The sequence below is a fragment of the Triticum urartu genome, chromosome 7A, assembly GCF_056163025.1.
Source record: "Triticum urartu cultivar PI428250 chromosome 7A, HENAU_Tu73, whole genome shotgun sequence".
Taxonomy (NCBI): Eukaryota; Viridiplantae; Streptophyta; class Magnoliopsida; order Poales; family Poaceae; genus Triticum; species Triticum urartu.
The window spans coordinates 674,902,971-674,918,981 of NC_141879.1; the positions used below are offsets into that span (position 1 = coordinate 674,902,971).

General features: G+C 43.0%; 2 protein-coding genes and 1 long non-coding RNA gene across 3 annotated transcripts; 2 read left to right on the top strand and 1 right to left on the bottom strand.

Moving 5' to 3' along the window:
* Window positions 1–1,924: 1,924 nt before the first annotated feature.
* Window positions 1,925–3,809, top strand: LOC125520249 (F-box protein At5g07610). Its single transcript, XM_048685117.2, has 2 exons — window positions 1,925–2,079; window positions 2,156–3,809. Exons 1-2 carry the CDS (start codon window positions 2,018–2,020, stop codon window positions 2,904–2,906), a joined length of 813 nt encoding a protein of 270 aa, XP_048541074.2. The 5' UTR covers window positions 1,925–2,017; the 3' UTR covers window positions 2,907–3,809.
* A 2,463-nt stretch (window positions 3,810–6,272) lies between these two features.
* LOC147961356 (uncharacterized) lies at window positions 6,273–7,657 on the bottom strand. The gene is made up of 2 exons (XM_087534791.1): window positions 7,349–7,657; window positions 6,273–6,833 (listed from the first exon to the last, which is right to left on the bottom strand). The coding sequence occupies exons 1-2, from the start codon at window positions 7,655–7,657 to the stop codon at window positions 6,273–6,275; spliced, it is 870 nt and encodes a 289-aa protein (XP_087390917.1).
* A 6,971-nt stretch (window positions 7,658–14,628) lies between these two features.
* Window positions 14,629–15,758, top strand: LOC147961357 (uncharacterized). The gene is made up of 3 exons (XR_015612384.1): window positions 14,629–14,823; window positions 14,903–14,958; window positions 15,039–15,758. It is a non-coding gene; the product is annotated as an uncharacterized LOC147961357 (long non-coding RNA).
* Window positions 15,759–16,011: the final 253 nt, after the last annotated feature.

The following is a 16,011-nucleotide window of genomic DNA, read 5'->3' on the forward strand; positions in this document are numbered from 1 at the left end:
GAGTTTCATTCATTCATATATATATATATATGTATTGACCCCCTTCTTTAAATTAGATGTTTCGGAAGCGGGATGAACTCCTAGCACCAGCTCGCATGCGAGCAATTCAAAAGGAATTGGCGGCATTCTTTCTTGACCACGTGATCCCTGAAGACGGAGAATTCTATGTGGACCCTGAGTCCGTATGATTATATTTGTAAGAGATAATTATTGTATATATGTAGCCGGTAGTGTCAGATAGATATACGAGAACTTGTTGTTCGACCAATCTCTCGGAGAAGGAGAGGTGGTCGATATCACTTCTCTCTGTATATATGCATATATGTTCATGACGATCTTCTGTTTCCTTCGTTTGCTTACTAGCTAGCTAGCGTGTCTAGTCCTTTCTATATACGTATGTATAGTACGTAGCGTCGACCAAGCACGGACATAACAGAGGACACTTCTCTCTATTAATTATAACTAGCTAACACAATATATGAAACACCTAAATTAACCCCCCCCCCCAAAACCCCCAACCCCCCCCCCCCTTTCAAAAAAAAACAAAAACCCCAGCCACAGAAGTGCTGACGCGTGGATGCCTATTGGTCCCGGTTGGTGCCACCAACCGGGACCAAAGGGTCTCCTGACTGGGCTCTGCGCACTGCCCACGTGGAGGGCCTTTAGTCCCGGTTCTGGATTGAACCGGGACTAAAGGGGGGAGGTATTAGTACCGACACTTTAGTCCCGGTTCCTGAACCGGGACTAAAGGCCCTTACGAACCGGGACTATAGGCCCTTTTTCTACCAGTGAATGTCCAGGCATGGACATTGTCGAGGTCGATTTAGAGGATGTGTATATTTGGACGACCATATAGACAAGCTATTGGACGTCTGTTTTAGGCTCACGTCGTGGAAAACGAATATAGACATCCATATAGATAAACTATTGGAGATGCTCTAACTGGCTCCGTGTATTTTGGCATTGACTTTGTAAAACTCGTTGGTGTTCGGCGATTCAACTGTACCATAGAGATGTAATACAGACTACTGGTTTCCTGTAAAACAATATGCGCAGATCATTTAAAGAAAGAGAAAACAACAACTTGCACAATCTTCCATTAATATAGATATCCTTTACATTTCGTTTTGTATATAAACGAGTTGAATGGAAATGCTTCTTTTCTCTCATGGCAATGTCACTCTTACATGGATGCAATTTACCAATCCATCAGATCATCCTTGCCCTTAGTTGGTTACTCCCCGTGGGTTTTGTCTCTAGTTGGTTCCCACCCATGGGTTTTGAGAAAATACACAGGAGCTCCTGAGTGCTCTACGCCCCTATATGAATATTAAACGTAAAAAATACCAAAAAAATCAAAAAAATCTGAAATTTGGGAATATCAAACATGGGTTCTCAATCTACTCCCGTGTTAAATTTCATGAAAAAAATGAAACGTATCCGTGGTGAAGGAAGTACAGTCCGAACAAAAATCCATCCAAACAGTTTTTTTTATACATAGGATTTTTTTTGTCTTTTTTGCCACGAATATGTTTCCTGGTATTTTTTCACGAAATTTCACACGGGACTAGATCGGGAGCCCTGCTTTTATATCCCAAAATCTTAGATTTTTTTAAATTTCTCAGTATTTTTTTGAATTTAATGTTCGTATAGGGGTGTGGAGCACCCGGGTGCTACAAATCCGCTTCCATGGGTTTTGCCCCTACTTTCCGATTCTGCTACGTTTTGCCCCTAAAAAGGCATTTAATTATCACCAAGATCATAGTGCAGTATTTCCATTTCTTATAGAGAAATCAAATGTATTTTTCCTCATTTTGTATCTGGGCCCTATTCTTCTAATTCAGTCTAGTTGCCACACGGTTGAGCCCATTCACTGATGCTCGACGGCCCAATCCGTTCACGCAGTGAGAACAAGTCCCACTCCCGTCGACTGGGATCCGCTGACCTCCTAGGTTTCACTCCTCCCCTCTGCCCTGCTCGACGGCGTCACCGCCGCTTTTCTGCCGCCGCCGCCGCCATGTCCGACCCCGTGGATGGCTCTAGACCGGGTGATGAAGGCCGAGCTTCATCTCGTCTCCGGTACGCGAATCAGCAGGATCATCCATCAGACCTTTCCCCCTCCTTCTCGCCGTGATCCCCATTTGTGTTTCCGCAGTTCCTCCACTTCTCCCCACAGCGACGGCAGGACGGCGGTCGAGAGACTCACCGACGACCTCCTCGTGGAGATCCTCGCGCGTCTCCCGGTCAAGTCGCTCTGCCGCTTCAAGTGCGTCTCCAACTACTGGCTGGCCCTCATCCACCACCCCGAACACCGCAAAAAGCTTCCCCAACCCCTGGCCGGCTTCTTCTACGGCAGCACCACCACCAGCGACAGCGAGTGGCTTCTGAAATCCCCTGTCCGCTTCGCCGATTTCCCGGGGAGATGCACCCCTCCGATCACCTGCGCCTTCCTGCCCAACCACCGGCGCGTCCATCTGCTGGACTGCTGCAACGGCCTCCTCCTCTGCCGCTGGTACGACGCCTCCGCCCAGGGTGATGAGTTCCATTATGTCGTGTGTAATCCTGCCATGGAGAAGTGGACCATGTTGCCGGACTCCGGCAACGCCACCAGCGAGGTGGACACCACACGTTTGGGCTTCGATCCGGCCGTTTCGTCGCATTTCTATGTGTTTGAGTTGATAAATGCGCATGAGCTTTGGGACCCTGACATTGTCGGAGTGGCAGTGTATTCATCTGAAACCGGAAAATGGGTTTACAAGGAGAAGAAATGGAATGCAGAAATTAGGATCATTAATCGTCAGTCTGCATCTGTCTTTCTTAACGGCTATCTGCATTTTGTAGCCAATTGCGGTGGGATATCTGTATCCCCTTGTCTAGCTGTGGTGGATACCAAGGGGGAAACATGAATGAACTTTGATGTCCCTCGAGGTCTGCTTGATGGTTTTATTCAGCGGTCACAGGGTCGCCTGCATTATGCCAATTTTCAGCGAGCTGAAGATGGTGGTACCATTCGATTAGTAGTTTATGTTCTTGAGAACTATCAAAGCAGAGAATGGATACTGAAGCATAGCGTTGACACTTCACACATATTTGGAGAAATAGATTCCCATTTCTGCCTCGATGGGGATTTTGAGTGGATTGGGATTCATCCGGAATGCAACATGATATTCTTCAGTTTTGGTTGGTTTATCACATTCACTTGCTATAATATGGATAGCGGGCAAGTCAAGCTGATCTCTGGTCTTGTAGATGGCAAGCCGCCATATATGCCATATGTGCCGTTGTATGCAGAGTTACAGTCGTTGCACATTTGACATCAATATGAGATTGTTGGTGGTATCTATAAGAAGTGGATCTTCGACAGGCATCATCAGTTCTTCATGCTATGGAACAGTTGGCTTCATATGTCTGCTTGAACTGGGCTCTGTGACAGATGTATGCATGCTTTTAAGTTTGGAGCGACGGTGGTTCTTCATGGAATGAACTTGGTTTGTTTCTGTGGATTAGTCATCTACAATTGAACTGAAGTTTCTGTTATCTGTACTGGTTTATGCATACCAATGGTTTTGGACAATTGTTACCTCCATGTATTCGGTCAAAATCGCGTGGTGCTTGAGCGAATGTACTATGATCATTTAGTAAAAAGACGTGATCAATGGTCATCATGCAGGACTTTATATCTTCTATCTGCAGGTGTGGGAAGATAAGTATTTTACTGACTGTGATTTAGTAAACGAATCACTTGTCGGCTAACAATGTAATATGTGAAATTGTGCTAATGGTATAATGTGTGAAATCATTTTTCTTTACTGCTAATGCTTTAGCAAAACATCTGCAAGCGGATTGATCATAATGTTCATCATTTTGTTAGGAATTCGAAGTACTCCAGAAGACTTGCAATGCCATCTTTGTTTGTACATTTTGTTCTGGTAGATAGCCTAAAAACAGTCTTAACTAAAACCCAATAAGCAATGCCGTCCACTTTCCATGCTAGTCTTGCCTCTTGTTTTACTAAGATACCTTGTGCAGCTTCCTTATTTCTGAATTTCTATGTTTCACATGCTATAAGAAGAGGCGGTGGCTTCGAGCGCTCTTGTGTTCAAAAAATGTGATTTGTGTGGAGATCGATTGTCTATGTGGACTTTGTGATCCATATGGAGATCAATTGTTCAAAAAACTTTCAGACAGTCAGCATATGCATACATATACGTACCTACTTCTGTAAGATGACCATACGACAGAATTTTTCACAAAAAGATCACAATAGAACTGTCAAAACAGAACTAGTGTTGACGCAAACCAAGAACTAAGGATCTAGATCAACGTCAGGAATAAACTTTGTACGAACTGGAAATGACTACGATTAGCTCCAAGTTGCACTGAAGGATGTCATGGTGGAAGCTGTTGCTGACACAGAGGAGGAGGTCGCCGGCAGGAGCAAGATCTTTGTGTTGCCCCAAGCACTGTGGACCAGAGTGCGGACGCGGACGGAGGGAGTCGAAACCAAAAGGGTATGGGAGAACGATGGTAACGGCCCCGACCATAATCACCGTTCGATCCGGAGTGAATTGCAAAAAACCATCACATTTCAAGTTCAAATCCGGATTTTCTACCACATTCTTGGTCGCCCCAAAAATCTATCAGTTTCTTGTTAATTTTCTCAATAAACACTAATGACCAATTTGAGCGATTTAATTCAATTTCTGACAGCCCGGGCCTGCTGTAAATGCTGACATGGCACAAAATTGTCAACCAAAGTTTGCTGGCTGTTACTTTTGACGGAGGGCCCACCCGTCAGCTACCCAGTTTCCTAGCCGAGTTGTAGGGCGTCCGGCAGTGAGGTCCGGGGAGGAAGTGGTCGCGTGGTTGGGAGCAGCAGCGCCATGTTTGATTTAACAGTCAACACAAAACGGTGTCATATGGACCTGATCAGTGGGCCCGGACTGTCAGAAATTGAATTAAATCGCTCATTAGTGTTTATTGGAGAAATTAGTAAGGAAATTGGTAGATTTTTGGGGCGCCCAAGGAATGTGAGCAAATCCGGGTTTGAACTTGAAATGTGGTGGTTTTTTGCAATTCACTCTTCGACCTGGCATAAAGATCCACAATCATAATGTCATTAAGCTAACAATACTTAATATTATTAAAGTATTGCATGACCAATTCAATTGGTTCTATAAAAAACTACTCTCGAGTCGAGATTGTTGTCTGGCCGACGACACCTAGCCGCAATCCTTCAAGGGGACTAGGGGAGGAGCTCTGCCATGAAGGCGACACTGATGGTGACAACGGCTTAGAGCATGGTTAATAATATAGTCAGCTGATGGCTATAAGGAACCGCCATGTCATCTATAGCCATCATCCATATGCACTCATACAATAATGTGGGCTATAAGGTTGGCTATTACAATAGTATTTTTTTCCATCTTCTCTCTACTATCTCTTTCTTCATATTTATTACATTTATCTAGAAATTCGTATATAGCTAGATTCTTGCATGAGAGCCCACTTCCCTTACTTTTTCACATCTCTCTCCTCCACATAGGCAAAAGTGCCATGTAAGTCGGCTATAAGCCCATTATTGTACTTGCTCTTAGGGTATGGCGGCTCCAGGTGGTTGGGGAAGGATGCAATGATGTGGTGGTCGACCACTCGCTTTTGTGGGTTTGGTGAGGTTGTCCACATATGCCATTTCAGTTTCATTGGATGTCCACATGCACCACTTAGGTGGCGTTTGGTTCACGGGCAAAGATACCTGGCTAAGGATATCCTTAACCATGTGGCTGGGGATAGCCATTTTTTGTTGTTTGGTTGTGAGGGATTAGGTGAGTTGGATAACCACACTATTTTGTTTGGTAGGGAGGATACAGGTGGCTAGGGATAACCATTTGTGTGTTTGGTTGAGAGGATGAAAGAGTAGGTGATTGTTACACTGACCATTTTGTTTGAGGTGGTGAGATTACCCCCCCAATATGTAATTTCAGCAATATAGATATATCAAATCTAGGCTCAACTTTGATTTTGAAATTTAGAAATAAACTTTAACATCGCAGACCAACATAATCACAGTCCAACATCTTAGACAAGTAGCAACTATACATAATAAACTAGTAGTGCATGAGATGTATATATGAAATATTACATCATCTCTAAGTTATACAACCCATAGTTCATAGTCTGGTTGACATCAAAAGTAAGTCATACAACCCAAAGTCCATAATGTTGGGTCATATCAAAAGAGGTCATGCAAATACCACACATGCCTTCAATCTTCAACCATCCATTGGAGGGAAGGTGTTCTTCACATACCTAGCAACCCAAATACTCTTTTGGTCCTTCTCCAAGAGTTGAAACGCCATTGCAATGTTTGGATTCTCAACCAAGTAGGCAAAATAATGGGCAAGGTAATCAATACCCAAAAAGGGAATATCTTTCATGCCCTCCCAAAGGCCCACCATGGAGTTGTTCGTAGAGTTGTTCATAGAGATGCTCGTGGAGCTGTTGTCGGTGCTAACACTCCTCTCTATGGCAATAGCAAGCCTTTCACCCACTGCCATAAGGGTTGATTGCAGCCCCTCGTCAACACTAGACTTTGTTTTGGCCCTTTTGGGATTGGGAGCCACTGAATCGCCTCCATTGCTTGACTTGCTACCTTCTTCAAGTGGGGAAGCCTCATTATCTGAAATGTCATTCACCTCTATGCCCTCTGTGCCAAGGGGGCCATTTGAGCCTTTCGTATACTGACCCGTGGCCATAGTGTTGCCATGAATGATAGCCATCTCATTATAGTGCTTGAGAGGCTTGTTCAGAAAAGGCTCATCCTCTTTGTGGTCCTAGAAAAAAGAAAACAACATCAACTAGTAGACATGCAACACGTATTTAGCATAAACAAATGAAATCCAGCAAGTATTTGACATAAAGAAACTCATTTCAAGTTATATTTTACATGTAGAAACAAATTACAGCAAGTGAATGGCATATAGAAACTATATCCAGCAACTATTTAGCATAAACAAATGAAATCCAGCAAGTATTTGGCATAAAGAAACTCATTTCAAGTTATATTTTACATGTAGAAACAAATTCCAGCAAGTAAATGGCATATAGAAACAAATTCCAGCAAGTAAATGGCATATAGAAATAAATTCCAGCAAGTAAATGGCATATAGAAACTACATGACATGTAGACACTATTTCCAGCAAGCATATGGCATATACAAATTCATTTAAGCTTATATTTGACATGTACAAACAATTTCCAGCAACTAAATGGCATATAGAAGTTATTTCCAACAAGTATATGGCACATAGAAACACATTCCAACTTGTACTTGGCATATAGAGATACCTTAATATGGTTAGTGTAGTGCTCATGATCAAGAACGATCATAGACTTCTCATCATCCCATAATGCACCACTCAACCCCCTAAGTCTGAGTATTGTTCCCCATTTCCTCCTCCATGTCCTATTGTGATTACCAATGTTGGCATGAGTCAAATTGAGCTGAAAATGCTCATTCATAGCAGTCGCACAATGAGCCAATTGGCACTTCTTGAAGCCAGTTGATGTTCTAACTCCATCAGCCACAACCTTGCATAGGTGATCAAGCATGAAGGAAGTCATCGAAGCTGTCCATACAACTTGCTTAGCCTCCATTTCCTATAAGGTTATGCACAGATGTGTCATGACTATAAATTTTAGTAAGTAAAAGAGGTAAGAACATTATATCCAGCACACAATCTCTCATCACCAATAAATTTCAGCTTGTAAAAGAGGTAAAAACATACAATACAGCACATAGTATGTCTTTACCAATAACTTTCAGCAAGTAAACGAGGTAAAAACATTCAATACAACCCATAATGTGGCATTACAAATAAATTCCAGCAAGTACAATGTTTCAAAAAAGAAAAACACAACATTACAATGGTTTAAATCGAGCTACTACATATGATTCTGCTGCATGTAGTTCTGGCGGTTTGCCCACATATTATCAGCGATTCCTTGCCTAAAATTAACCATTGCTGTATGTTCACTTGCTTGACCACTTGATGATGAAGCATGGTTAATATTGGCAACCCACTCATCCTCGGGTATGATATACTCATCTATCCCATCATTGATGACCCAATTGTGAATAATGCAGCAAGCTACAGCAATGTCTACTTGAGTAGGATATTTGAAAAATGGGGTAGCATCATCAAGTATTTTGAATCTTCCCTTGAGTGACCCAAATCCACGTTCTACGGTCGTGCGAAGAGAAGAATGTCTAAGATTAAACAACTCCTTTTCATTTATAGGAGCATTGTTCCCCCACTCATTCAAATGGTATCTCACTCCACGAAAAGGGGGCAAGAACCCTAGCTTGGCTCCATATCCAGCATCAACTAGATAAAATTTTCCTAGCATATGAGCAACAAGCGGGTTACTTTGCTATATTTGATAGTGCCATTGACAAAATGTCGCTAACTCTCGTTACCTTGTGGTACACGAAGACCATTTGGACGGTTTAACGCATCACATAAAACTAGTGCATCATGTGCTGACCCCTCCCAACCAGCCAATACATATGTAAACTGAAGATCAAAATCAATGGCTGCCATCACATTTTGAGTTGTATGGATCTTTCTACCATGAAAGGAAGGCTCCATGTCCTTTGTTACGGAGGCTCATACATGTGTACCATCAATAGCTCCAATAAAATCCTATTTCATGAAAAAAGATAAGGATTAAGATCTAAGTCAATCCTAGCCTACAAAATCAAAATTCTGTTGTGACTTGTCCTCATACCTTGAAGTATGGATCCCACCGGTAGTTCCCTTCTATTTTGGATTGGGTCTCCAACGAGGGCTTTCTAATAAGGTCACCACGTAGCTCTCCAACAGCATGAAGGACTTTCTTAAAATAACGACTTACAACTTCACCGGATCTACCAAAGTTGCCACCTATTATCCTATTCCTAACATTGTGTCCAACAGTGTGCAAAAACATAGCAACTTGTTGTTCAATGGACAAATGAATCGTATCTTCAAGCAACTTACGGTCTCGGAAAAGTTTACAAAATCGAAAGAAAGGCCCTCTTCCAAGCCTAAGCATGTTCACACATGTTGTTTCATCCCTCCATATTTTGTTATCTAGGTACTCACTTCTCATCCTAGCCCTCTCATCTATTGGCCCATAGTGTATGACAGCACACCTATTTCTTTTTCTAGACTGAACTACTAATGTCATCATCGAGACAAGCATATATGACACGACCGCAAATATTAGCCTCTTTTGCTTGTTGTCATCTACAATGCAACATTGAAACAATAATAAATTGATATGAACCTGCTCAATGTCCACTGAATTGAAATATCATAACAAGTACATGTTCTTGGCAGAAGTATATAGCAAATGCTTTCAAATCTTGCTTGTATTCTCATGGCAGAAGTACATAGCAAATATATGTTGATGGCAGAATGTACAACAATTTATACCTTCAGAAGAGCAGAGAAGTTCCAAACAAACAACAAGGATGCAAAAGACTGTCTTCTATCCAAGCTACTAAAAATAAATGAGAGGAAGAAAAGTATTAGACATATATATGGACAGAACATACAGGCTCCAAATGAACGAACAGAGAGGTTCCTCCCGTCGGCGCTCAAGCTTTAGTGAATCCAGCGACCAACCCTCCCGTTCCCCACTTCCAAACCCTCCCATCTCAGTGAAACCAGCGACCCCCCCCCCCCCGGTCCCCTGCGCTGGATCTGCCCGTTCCCGGTGGCCGGATCCGTGCGTTTCTTCCCGGCAGCGCTCCACTCTCCCGGCCCGCTCTGGCCGTCCGATTCAACCAGGAGATGCATACACTAGTAGAAAACGGAGCTTTAAAACCGGTTCGTAAGGGCCTTTAGTGCCGGTTCCATAACCGGCACTAATTGGTGGGCACTAAAGGCCCCCCCCTTTAGTACCGGTTCGGCACGAACCGACGCTAAAGTGCCACCACGTGGCGTGAGCTCGCGCCCTGGTATGGGGGACCTTTAGTACCGGTTGGTATTACCAACCGGTACTAAAGTTTTTTTTGAAAATTTTGGAATTTTTTTTGATTTTTTTGATTTTTAATTTTTCTGAATTATTTGGTGATTTAGTCTCTAATCACCTCTCTTAACTGCTCAAGTGTGGATCACTCATTCCAAATCATCTAACTTTTCGACTGGTCACCCATCCCTCTCACTACTCCAGCCCGAGCACGCTTAACTTTCGGGTTCTATTCTCCTTCGTTTCCAAGTCTGCACTTGTTGTTTTCCTGCCAATAGTAAGATGCCAATCCTATTAACCCTCGGTAGTTTAGCTTGAGCATGAAGTCACACATTTCACTATTTGAGTTTGAAACTATTATTCTAAAAAACAGTAATTATTTAGTAACACTAATATTTCTTGAATAAGTTTGACCATAATTTGACCACAGTTTGACCATAGTTTGACCAGATTTGACCAAAATTCAAAAAATTGAAATAATTATTTAGTAACACTAATATTCTTGAATAATTATGTAGTAACATTAATACTTCTTGAATAAGTAGTTTGACCAGATTTAACAATTTTTTTTTAAAAAAACTTAAATTTGACCATATCTTTTTTTCCTTTTGGAATTTGAGGATTCTAAAAAATTGCAAACATGCCGTATTATACGTTTTTCGTGCTGAATTTTTTGATATATTATACGTTTTTTTCCGACATCGTATGCAAAAGTTATAGCCGTTTTACATTTTCCCTACACTTTTTGTAAAACATGTCCAAATTTAAGTTTTCAAATTTTCCTAACTAGTAGATGTAGTAATATAACTACCTCCCGAAGGATTTTATTTTTTGAAGTTTTTATCATTTTCTTTTGATTTTTTCAGAACTGAAATGGCGACACACGGGGGGGGGGGGGGGGGGGGTAGAGTTTGAAAATTGCCCTATAGTGCCGGTTTGTGTCACAAACCGGTACTATAGGTCAGACCCCTTTAGTACCGGTTCGTGGCACAAACCGGTACTAAAGGGTTCGTGGCACAAACCGGTACTAAAGGTTAGCCCTTTAGTACCGGTTTGTGCCATACCGGTTTGTGCCACGAACCGGTACTAAAGGTGATCATGGAGCCCCAGCCTGACGCCAGCCTGCCATCACCCCTTTAGTACCGGTTCGTGGCACGAACCGGTACTAAAGGTTCAACACGAACCGACATTAATGCATAGTCGTTCGAACCGGCACTAATGGTATCATTAGTGCCGGCTCAAATTCAAACCGGCACTAATGTGCTTCACGTTTGACCCTTTTTCTACTAGTGATAGAACAGAGAGGATAGAGAGGGGAATGAGGACAAGGAGGATCTGTACCTCCACTGCACCGGAATCCAAGATGAATCGCGCCGCCGCCTCGATCCAAATCGCCGCCGCCGCTGCCGCTTCTTCTATCGGGAGAGGGAGTTGTGATGCTAGGGTATCGGGTGAGGGGTGAGATAAGAAGGAAACGAAACAGGTTCGCGGGCTGGGAGGCGACCGGCACGGGAAAAAGAGGCGCTCACGCGCGGGTGGCTGCCATCGTCCGCCAGAATTTCGCGACTTTCCTCAGCCAGGTTTTGGGCGAATATTCGAGGGCATCTGGTTATCCATATCCCTGCTGGCTGGTCAACCAAACGGGTGGCATCCCCAGAAAAATCGGCTATCCCTATCCCAGGGGTGGATGGCCACAGAACCAAACGCCACCTTAGATTATTTGGCTAGCAGCATATGTGCGATTAGTGGACACTGTCCTCTTGACTACACATCATATTTTTCTTCTTCTTCCATATGGATCTTACATGTCAGTAGTTTTGTCCTTCTCATCTTCCGCCTACGAACCACCTTAGAACCCTACCGGTATCATGTTCCATCCGTGGTGTAGGCGAAATATTGATGATGCGAGGTGCCAAGGATCTCAGATGAGTTGAGAGGACGTCGATGAGACCACGAGTGTCGAGTAGCTCGCCAGGGTAGGGGAGATAATATTGGGAGGTGTGGCGGGGATCAGGGCGTCATGGAGCTCAAGGGTGCGACAGTGTTGCTTCGCGGTGTGGTGGTGCTTCGGCGCATGTCACAGCTTGGTGGAGCTACCGTGATAGTTTGTGGAGCGCGTATCTTACTGCATGGCACTGTATGGTTACGCAGAAGCATATTGGGAAACACCAATAGGCCCCCTACCCCATATGGTCGGACCAGATTGTCCAATATGAAAAGTCCATCTAACAGGCTGCTCCATTTTGGCCAGGACAACACTATTCTACGGTCAAACGGAGCGAAGGAATACGGGAGCATGGAATGTCCGCCACGTCGGCCCAACAAACCCGTCCCACCCAAATATCCCACCTGGACCCTTCCCCGTCCCCACTCTACCCCTTCTCTCTCTACATCAGACCCCGCCACCACCACCGCGGCACCCATCTCGGATGCCGCCCCGGCATTCCCGGACCTCCTGCCGCACCATGCTGCCATCATTGCTAGCCCTCAGCGCTCCATTGCACCGCCGAGGTAACCCCCCCACCCCCCAACTAATATTGCCCATGTCGGACACCGTGCATGCCAAATGTTTTTTAAACGCCATAGGATGTTTTATTGACACTTTCCTTCATCAATTTCAGGGAACACATGGTTGATTCAGGTGTGGTTACTTCTATAATGAGTTCATGGAGTCATCGTCGAATGATGATTCAGATGATGATGAGTGTTCTTGAAGAAACAGAAAGACGGAGGAGCATGTTCTCAACTTCAAGTGTTCAACTCCGGGACATCGAGTTCTTTATTTTTTTTTGAAACAGACATCGAGTTCTTTATGGTTATCGAGCAAGGGGCCATGTCAATCTCTTCATCAAATACTTTGTTGCTGCACCATTGTTTCATGAGAGCTTCATTCAGCGTCGCTTCCGAATGCGCATGACATTGTTCTTGCACATTATGGTGGGTGGGAAGACCTATCATGATTATTTCACCCTCAAGAAGGATGTCACTGACCTAGTTGGGTTCTCTTTTCTCCAGAAATGCATGGGGCGGGAGGAGGATGCATGCTTGCATTTGGTACACCACTGACCAGTGTGATGGATACCTCCACATGTGTGGGAGTACATGCCTAGAAGCAATGGTCAAATGTGCTACTATAGTGCTCAAGGTGTTTGGAAAGGAGTACTTGAGAGAACCAAATGTCGGGGACACAACACACCTTTTGGCAGTTGAAGGATCAAGAGGTTTCCCATGTATGCTTGGAAACCTTGATTGCATGCATTGGCCATGGAAGAGCTATCCATATGCCCAACAAAGGCAACACCAAAAGGCCTTTTGGCACTTGGAGAATCAAGAGGTTTCCCATCTATGTTCTATTTTAATTCTGTTTGAAACAAATGTATGAATTTTTTCCTAGAATAATAATCTTGATAGTTTTGATTTTAGAGAATTCTTTCAAAAATTTCTGGACACTTCCATTTTATGGTAAAAAAAATTAACCAAAAAGGGGGCTAGAAATGAAATTTATGGGTATTTTAAACCTGTTAGGCAAAAGTGTCCATAAATTTCCCATAATGCCAATTATATTAGTGTTGATTTTTAAAAAACAAATATTCCTGGATAGTTTCATTTTTGGTCAAATTTTGACCATTGACCAAAAATGGGCCAGAAAATGAAATTCGAGGATATTTTTAATGATGTTCAATAAAAATATCTGAAACCTACCTACAATAATAATAATTTTAGTTCTGATTTTACAGATTTTTTTGTTCTAGGCAGTTTCATCTTTTGGCCAACATTTGACAAAAAGGGCTGAAAACGTAACTTGGTAATTTAAATCTATTTGTTAAAAATGTTCGAAACTTTCCCAGAATGACCAGTAGCATATTGCACAAATTTTTTGGCATCATTCAGGTATAGTTAGGCCATCACAGGCACTCTGTATGTTCAAAAAACTAAATTACTCCAAAATTTTGACAAAACATAAGTCTCATATTACATAATTCCCAGGCATCTCAATCCATAAGCTCACACATGAGCTCAGTCCAATGCCATATTTTGAGCACAACATTGAGCAGACATGTATATGATACTCACAAAATCAGAGGAAGGAAAACACACTCTTGTAACTCACAAAATCAGGGGAAGGAAAAAACACTCGTGTAACCAAGGAAAGCTCTACTAGTCTCAGTACCCTTTGAACTCGCTAATACTCCCTCTTGTAACCAAGGAAGGAGTATATCCTTGCAGTAGTCTTGAATCCTGAGAGGTCAGGGGGATGGTTGCTGAAACATATCTAACATCTATAATACCTAAATAGTTGATCCCCACTATCTTATTTCTCTTGACATGCAGCCTATCCACATCATCACATATGCCCCCACATGCCACCTCACCTCATCTATAGCTAATATTTATTTTTTGAATTGATCTACAGAAGACTTGATCTCTTCCGTACGTTAAACGCGAGATCCCTTCCGTTCGCTTCTCCTTCCTAGACCCGCCGGAGCTGAAGAGAGCCTTTCTCCAATCGAAACGTCTGCCCTGGAATCGCTCCTCATAAGTTGGCCTCCCCGTTTCCCATCTCCCCATCTTTGCCTAAGCGACACAAGTCCCAGGCGGTGGTAGTTGCACTAGAACCCATCCTCCCTAGGGTTTGGGGCCGCCATCGGGGATAGAACCGGCAGCGAGGCTTGCCGAGCCAGGGCAGGATCACAAGACGATCAATCTGGAGGATGGGTGGACATGCAGAAGGGCATCAACATCCTCGAGGGCAAGCAAGAGCCGCAGTACATGTTTAAGGGTTACATGATGCGCTCTACACGTATGTAAGTCGCCTCCGTCCGACCATGCCTAGGTTATGCCTGTCGATCTGTTCCGGTGCTGACATGTGTGTTGTGTGTACAGATTATTCCCCTGCTTTGTGTCTATATGAATGCCGGCGCTGTTGGTTTTACGATCCAGTGAATCAAGGCAAATCTGATTGTCCTTTTGTTTCTAATATGCACTGACGGGTGTGCATTTGTGTATTTTTTGGATTCAGGTGAGCGTGAGGTTGGGTTGCCTTACTGGTTTCGAATTATTACATTCTCATCTTACTATGTACTGCATGATCTGTTTCTGCATACCCCTTCTATAGCCATGTTGCATACATGACCAGATTAACCAAGTTAACCAAAAAAGAAGAGATTATCATACTGCTATTGAGAACTCCATGTACAAAATGTTGGGATGGATTTTATTCATGTGATATATATTCTGGACTGTGAATTATTTGTTCCTTGGTAATTTGAAACGCGTGAGATTGCTTTTTACTCGATGTGTTTCAGGCCAGTTTATTTAGCTCCATGGGCCAAAACAAACAGCATCAGAGGAAGCTGTAAAACTGAAACATTCATTCTGACAGCTTGGAGGAATGCTGGATCCAGGCCCCATCTTTGCCAGGTTGTAATTGTATATAGATCTGCTCTCACTTGGCGTATATGAGGTGAGTATTCAACGATTTCTAATCTTCTAGCATGGCAATGTTTGTGTTTTTAGCCCACCCGACTCTGCAGCTCAGGTAGGGAGGAAGCCATCTAGGTTGCTCTTTTCTATCAGTGATAAGCTTACAACCGGGACAACGACGATGTTTCTGAAATTCAAGGTGTTGTGGTCCTGTTCACATACTCCAAAAAAATAGCTCAGGAAACAAAATAGCAGCACATACATGGATCCAACATCCAAATTTATTCCTTTTACATTCAGCTATAGCTATGCTGATTTTGATGCACTCTTTTCATGTATCTAACAGACAAGTGTTATCATTGAAAGGCTTCTTCGTTTCGAATTCTTTGTATTAACATTACTGTCTTCGGTCTACGCAAGCAAGTATGTACATCCTTTGAAAGATATGTTTGCCGAAAATGTTTTGATGGACAGGAAATCATTATTTTTTTTGCATGGTTTATTTCTCCACACTAAAACATTTAGCAATAAAAATATCCCGCAGCAACGTGCGGGGAGTCATCTAGTTT